Raw genomic sequence first — 7,882 nt, 5'->3', positions numbered from 1 at the left:
ATGAAAGCAAGCGATTTCAGAGCAGAAATATACGTTGAAGCCGAATAACCCTTAATGTCGAGTATTTGTTAATACAATTTGTTTATAACAATTATCTATGCATGTTAAGAATTTTTTGATATTTCTTATACCCCTGTGCACTAAATTCAAGGGACGAGAAGTATAAGAAAAATTTCGTCTAGAAGATAAAAAATGAAATTAGAAAAATCGACATTTTTTTCGATGTTTGCATTAAAATAGAAATTAAATAAACAAAAAAATAAAAAATCTACTCTCACCATTTTCTGAAAAATTTAGTTCTGAATTTTTCAAAAAAAAAAAAATCTAAAATCGGTGCATAATTGCGTTCTAAATGTCATTTTGAACCTCGTTTTCCGATTTCACCCCACTGTGCGGCCCCAGACTACGTGATTCGAGAAAAATGTAGCCCGACCGGCTCACGCCCGGTTACTATCCATGAAACTCAGCTAGGGGTAGCCTGGCCGGGATCCAACCAGAAACCTTGTTGTATTAGGGCCAACCGGGGAAATTTCTACACGGGATCCTTTTTAATTAACAGTGATTAATCCAAAAATGTTATCAGACTTTTTTGAACTAAGGATTCTTTTCCTTGCCTGAAAAAAGCCGAGTTTCCTTTAAATCTCCTCGGATTAGGAAAATGGACATATTATTATTATTTATTTGTAAAAAAAGCGTTCAGAACCGCACTGGCACGCACTAACCGACCCCATATAAATATTGCAGATCAGCTTTAAAAGCCATTCTACCCAATTTTTGTGAAAGAACCTATTCGCTATTAGGGAGTCTACTCAAATTCTGGACAAAATTTCCCCACAATTCCTGGTTATTTTCAGGTATCTCAAGTTATTTCCAAGTTGAATTTTGCATAGTAAACAATTTATTTTACTTTTTTTTTATTTTTTGCTAAAAAATAATTTCAACAAAAAAAACAAATTTCTAACCAAAGTGATGAATTTTCATATAAAACGATGAATCTTCAACTGGATTAGATGAATTTGAAACTAAAAAGATGAATTTTACGAAAAGATTTTTCATGAAAAGATGAATGTTTAACTTTCAACGAAGTAGTTTTATTATCAAGGAAAAAGATGAATATTAAATGAAAATTATTAATATCTAACTGGAATACTTAAATTTTTAACCAAAAAGATGAATTTTCAAGCAAAAAGATTAATTTTCGACTTAAAAAGATGATTTTAAGTTGTCTCTTTTAGTTTTCATTTTTAACGTTTGAGAAAGAAAGAAATGAATTTTTAATTAAATGACGAAGTTTTAATTAAAATAATGAATCTTCAGACGGAAAAGTTGAATTTTAAACGAAAAAGATTAATTTGCAAGTAAAATGGTGAATTTGTAATTAGAATAATGAAATATTCAACCGAAAAGAATAATTTTCAACCAAGAAGATTAACTTCTACTAAAAAAGATGAATTTATTATTTAAAAAAATATTTTTCTACCAAAAATTTGAATATTTAAATTTTTAGTTAAAAAAATAATATTCAACGAAAGAGATCAACTTTGAACTAAAACCATGGAATATCCAATGGCAATAGTTACATTTCAAGTTAAAAAAGAAATTAATTTTCAGTCACAAAAGAAAAAGAATTTTCAACAAAATAACTCATATTTTGTTGGAACATCAATATTTTGAAATCCGCACTTAAGAATTATATTGTTTATAATGTTTACCTGCGAAACTAACTTCATATAGTCAAACACGTTATTCATAACTCTTCTTTAAGTCTCTCTGCCATTTATTAACATTCTTAGTTTGTATTGAATAAATAATATAATATACAGTATACGACAAAAAATTTATTTTAAACTAATGAGCTTAACTTTCAACTGAGTAATTAAATTTTCGTTCCAAAAATGATAAATTCCGAATTATATTAAAAGCCCCCCCCCCCTCCATTTTATGTCTTCTGTACACGGCTATTTCAAATTGTGCAGTCTCGTCACCTCTAGGTATGGTCCCTGTACGCCCTTCTGCGCGTCAGTGTCTGACTAAAGAAAAAAAGAGGCCCGAAGAGCGAGAAGCCCTCGTTGTTTTAAATTGAGTATTGTAGCATGACGTCATGGAAATCCAATATAACTTTAACGAGAAAATATTCTAAACATAAAAGTGAATCATAAATATCGGGATAGTAATATTTGTCAAGTGTCACATGTATTTTCTCAGACATGCTCCATTCTTTAGTCGATTGACGACCTTTCAGTGTCACTGAATAAAATAAAATATCAAAAATTTCAGGCTGATTGTATTTCGTGAAAATGAAAAATCGTTAATCGACAAAAGAATAGAACACGACTGCGAAAGTGCATTTTACACTTCTGAAATATTATTATTCAGACCTCTATAATTTACCTGTACGTTTAGAATATTTTCTTCAAAAAGTCGCCTACAGTTGCAGTCCCACCTCCATAACGGCTGACAGTTCCACCTATCCTAGCATGATCACTTGAAAAATATGAATGTCCAAAATTACTTTAAAGTTTATAATATTTTCTCCAAAAAGTTGTCTGCCCTCTTATGTCAAGCACTACACTAATAATGGGTTATGTGACTATTGAGATACAAGAATAATATTATTAATAATAGTAATAATCAAAGGATGCGACACAATATTTATAAAGTATCGTCATTTTTCCATCATTGTCAATATCGTCCTGTCGGTCCAGTAAAAGTAATGCGAACATGAGTAAAAATTGCCGTTGTATCAGTTGGCTGTTTTTGAAGTCTGAAATATTTCTTAATATTTCGGATTTTTTTATTAAATTCTGGATAGACGTATGTGTTTTACACAAAATAACCAAGTATCAAATGAAGCTACATAAAAGCACATCAAAATGTTGCACAATGTGTATTTTTCATATGTTATTGTTACATAATGTAGCTGCCAATAATTGTTTGAAACTTTTCGATACCCCGACTTTTTGTGCGACGTGTTAACAATATGTACAAAAAAATGTATAAAAAAATACATGTGCTATGAAGGCAATTTATTATAAGCAAAATAGTTGAAACAACACTGTAATTTTAACTATACAAACCTTCTGGAACTGAAACTTGCACTCATAGTAGACCACAAAGTTGTTCATAATGAATACTATATCTGAAGTTATTTTAACTATCACTTTTTGAAACTTCTGCCGAATTTTTTGCTGAATTTCTAATATTCATGTGCATTAAAATTAATCATCCGAATAAATTTTAATCTACCTCACTGAAAAAATGGTTAGTTGGGACAACTACAGTCAAATCTGTATTTCTGTATTTAGTGGTCTTCCATTTAATGTTTCCGAGAATTGACGCCACGTGGTGGGGATCGGCGGGAAGATATGCGGTGCTTACTCAAGCGTCACAAAACAAAGAGAGAAACAAAAAAGTGAAAAAGCAGGAGAGAGACAAAATAGTTCCGAGACTCTAGATTTAATGTCACGCTGAGTCCCAAAATTAACATTAAATCCAGGTTTGACTCTATTTATAAGCTTGTAATGCATGTTACTACTAATACTAGCAGTCACACTGCACAGTAAAAAATAATGCTCAAATAATACGGAAATCACTATTATTTTGAGATGCAACAAAAATGACACCAAAATTGAGAGTATTTTGTTGGACCGGAATGAATGATCGATTTTTTAAATCAGAATTATCTGATTCTGGATCATGTGAATGAAGCCAAGCCAAGATGGCCGATGTTCTTGGTGTACTTTAGCTCATACGCGAATTTATTATGATTTCTGATCGTACTGTGGTGCTTGAAAAGTTAAAAAAAATAACAAAACCCGATACTAAAATATATTTCTAATTAATTTTGATAAAAAAAGTTTGAAAAAAAATTCATACAAAAACATATTTTTTACAGAATATATTATTTTATTGATTTAATAGTTTGCTTTATTTTTTAACGGATTATCAAGCATCAATATTTTAATATTTATTTGAACAATTTTAAGATTTCTCAGAATGTAAAGATGTTCTGAAAGAAGAAGCCATAGAAGAAGCGATTACCCCAGAAGCTGCATTAAAAGATTTTTTTAACATAACAAAGGAGGATATGGACGCAAAATGTGATAAAACTGATGAAATAGATGATCGAATCTCCAAATTGGATGAAGCCTTTTCTAAGATGAATGAAGCTACAATAAATTTAGCTATGGAAAATAAAAAAGCAAAACAGTCTTCGGCAGGTAATTATGAAGGCTACAAAGCTCTTTGTGAGAAAAATGATGCTTTCACCCAGGCGAAAACTAATGTCATCAAAACAGCGCTACCATGCGTGACGGATGATAAAATGTCCGAACTTCTGCAATTCGCTATGACTAAAAGTTGTGGCAGATTAAAAAACTGTAAGTTCATTTAATGTTTCATAACAATTTTATATTAAAATTTCAGTTACAGTTTGTTTATTTGTATTCTATATAGGATATAAATATTTTTAAAGTTGAATATTGCTTCGTTTTCAGAGCCAATCAAAAAAATTGAAGCGGGTAAAATGAGTGGCAAGAGAACCAATTGATAATATTTATGATGACTTCTGATGATCCTGCAATCTTATTATAAAATTTATTATATATTATTATAAATATTATAAAAATTATAAGTCTTATAAATCCCTATTATAAATTATTAATGAAAGACGGGCGCAGCTGCTTTATAAAATAGAATCAGTAGTGTAATTCATTGAGGCAGAATGCTTAAATATAATTTAATGTAATGTTATAAACAAACTATGTAGCAATAAATGAAAAATAATATAGTATCAGAAGTCCATTATATTACAATTTTTTATTCAGAAGTCTGGCTATAATTGGTCACAGACTGGGCAATTTTAGTTTTCCTGAAAGTTTTAAGTTTCTTTTTTAGGTATAAAAACAACCTTAAACCTAGGAGTCTAATAACATCAAGGCAAAAAATATTTGAAAAAATCAAAGAATTTAACTTTCAGTTAAAACAATTTTCAGCCAAGAGAAAATAAATTTTCAACTTAATTGTTAAACTTTAAACTCAAATAGGGTGGGAGACCGCCATACAGTAGAGAATGAACCTAGAGTAGATGATCATTAATTAAAATCACAACTATACCGAAAATAATTATTTATAATTTTAATTAATTAACATATATGGTGTTCAAACCATTAATTAAATCAAATTAATTATTTTACATACATAAGCATTTGAAATTAATGACTATATCTACTGCAGGTTTATTATCTAATCATAAACTAAAAATTACGAATTTTCAACAAAAGTTAGTTGAATCGTCAAACACAGCATGTATCAAAATATAACCAACCAACAGTTGTGGTTCGAAATTATATACGTGAAATCCGTAGCTGACAGTTGCCTAGCAACAAAATCTAGCACCTGTAAAGCTGTCGAATTTTATGTGCGGGTTTAGAATTAAATTTTTTTTTATGTTAGGTAAATAATAAAAAATACGATATACGTTCTGACATAACAAATGACCCACGAAGGAAAAGAACCTGTAATTTTTCAAAATTCCTCAGAGCCTAATGTAATTAGTCACGATTTACTTGTTAATTTGGTAATCGACCAAGGACCTAGAGGAGAAGCTGGAAAATTATTTCAAGAGGATGGAATTAAATTGGAAGAGGTCAAGGAAATTCGAATTGAATACCTTAGTAAGTCACAGTGTTTAAATTATGTATAGTTCTTTGAAATAGTATAGTTTTTACTGAAAATAGGAGACTTGTAAACAATTTTTCATTTTTCCTTGAATAGCATATTTTATAAACGGAATAAAACAACAAAATTTGAAGTACAAATTTATTAATTTCAATACTGAAAATAGATGACTTTTTTATCATCAAAGATGAATTTTTAATCCCAACCTACAACAATGAATTTCCAACTACATGGTAGAATTTTCAAACAAAAAAGATTAAAAATCAACTTTAAACAGTTGCATTTCCAACCAAATTTTTGAATTTTCAATATACAAAGATGAATTTTCAACCAAATTGTCGAATTTTTTATTTAAAAAATCAACTTCAACCAAGCACAGTTTTATTTTCAATTAAATAGTTCAATTTTCAAGCAGAAAGGTCGAAGTTTTTAGAAGAAAATGGAATTTTCAATCTAAACTGTTAAATTTTCAACAAAAACATCAATTCTGTAGAAAAAATGTAATGATTGATTTTACAACAGAAAAAAAATAATTTTCTACAAAATAATTCAATTTTCCTCTAAAGGTTTAAAATTTCAACGAAATAATTAAATTTTTAACAAAATAGTTAAATTTTTAACCAAATAGTGGAGTTTTGTACCTACAAAGATGAATTCTCCACAAAATATGTAATAGTTGATATTCTAAACAAAAAAGTTAAATTTTGTGCCAGAAGAGATGAATTTTAAAACTAAAAAGAAAAATTTTCAACCGAGGATAATTATTTTATTCTAGAAATGACGTATTTTGAACAAATATACATGAATTTTTATACAAATAGCTGAATTTTCATCTAAAAAAGATGAATTTTTACCCCAACTGTTAAATATTTAATAAAAAAATAATTAACTTTAAACAAAAACAATTAAATTTTAAACCAAATATTTAACTTTGCCTAGCCAAAAAGGTGATTTTTTCGAAGACGCAATTGAATTTTTATCCGAAAAGTTGTATTTTCAACAAAAAGATTAATTCTGAAGGAAAAATGTAATATTTGATATATAAAAAAATGATTTTTTAACAACATAGTTAAATTTTTAACTACAAAGTGGAAATTTAACAAAATTATTAAATTTTCAACAAATTACTCAAGTTTTTAATCGAACAATTGTATCTTCAAGCTGAAAAGAATATTTCTCAACAAAAAATTTAATAGTTTATATTTCAATCAAAAAATATCCTGCCAAAAGATTAAAATTTTAAAACCAAACATGACGAATTTTGAACAAATTATCTGCATTTTCAAACGAATTGTTGACTTTCCAAGTGTAAAAGAGAAATTTTCATTCAAAAATGGAAAAGTTGTAAAAAAATTAATTTTCAATAAAAAAAAATTTCAATAAAATGGTCATATTTTTAACCAAAAAAATTAATTTCAAACTAAAATGATGAATTTTCTAACTAAAAAGGTTCATTTTCCACACATGAAGATTTTCAGTAAAAAAAGAAAGAGAAATATCCAAAAAAATGTGAACAAAAAAGCTAATTTTCAATTAAACAGGTGCATTTTTGATAAAAAAAAGGAATTTTCAAGCCTAGAGAATTAGTTTTCTACCAAAAAAGACAAATATTCAACTAAAGACTATCAATTTTGAAGCAAAAATGGAACAGTTAAAAAGATCAATCTCATACCACAGAAAAAAAACTAATTTTCAAGAAAATAGTTCAATTTTAAAATAAAGAGATGAACCGAATAGTTGAATTTTCAATGAAAAAAAATTAATTATTAACAAAATGACTTAACTCTCAAGATCAACTTAATTTTTTTCACTAAAGTGATGAATCTACATCCGCAATAGTTAAATTTTCAGTCAGAAAAAGTAACTCTTAACCAAAGAAAAAAAAAATTTTTCAACTAAGCCAAATGAATTTTCAACAACAAAAAAAGTCAACAAAGTAGTTAAACTTTCATCCACGTAGTGGAGTTTTTCATTGAACATATCAATTTTTAACAAAATAGATTAACTTTCAAAGAGATAAAATGTCAACTAAAATAATGAGTAATCAACTGGAATGGTAATTTTTACAAATTAACTTTTTTTTTAATGATGAATTTGTAACTCAAAATGCAAAATTTTCAACCAAAAAAATATATTTTTAACAAAGTAGTACTTTTACCCAAGCAGTAGAATTCAACCAAAAAATTCAATTTTTCAACAAAAC

At 27.7% G+C, this 7,882-nt stretch overlaps 2 protein-coding genes across 5 annotated transcripts in view; both read left to right on the top strand.

Annotated features, from left to right (window-relative positions):
• The window catches only part of LOC117169568, an 8,011-nt gene extending 3,356 nt beyond the window's left edge, over positions 1–4,655 (top strand). Inside the window, exons 2-3 of the mRNA XM_033356000.1 lie at positions 3,987–4,379; positions 4,497–4,655. Coding sequence (XP_033211891.1) covers positions 3,987–4,379; positions 4,497–4,498 — 395 coding nt within the window. The 3' untranslated portion in view covers positions 4,499–4,655. The remainder of the gene's footprint in view (positions 1–3,986; positions 4,380–4,496) is intronic.
• Positions 4,656–5,403: 748 nt separating this feature from the next.
• Positions 5,404–7,882, top strand: part of LOC117169232 (dynein regulatory complex subunit 3-like) — a 43,125-nt gene continuing 40,646 nt past the window's right edge. For all 4 annotated transcript variants that reach the window (XM_033355496.1, XM_033355499.1, XM_033355497.1 and 1 more), the window contains exon 1: positions 5,404–5,675. In XM_033355496.1, coding sequence (XP_033211387.1) covers positions 5,495–5,675 — 181 coding nt within the window. In that variant the 5' untranslated portion in view covers positions 5,404–5,494. The remainder of the gene's footprint in view (positions 5,676–7,882) is intronic.

Source organism: Belonocnema kinseyi, chromosome 3 (genome assembly GCF_010883055.1).
Source record: "Belonocnema kinseyi isolate 2016_QV_RU_SX_M_011 chromosome 3, B_treatae_v1, whole genome shotgun sequence".
Taxonomy (NCBI): Eukaryota; Metazoa; Arthropoda; class Insecta; order Hymenoptera; family Cynipidae; genus Belonocnema; species Belonocnema kinseyi.
This window is presented reverse-complemented; position numbering and strand designations above follow the sequence as displayed.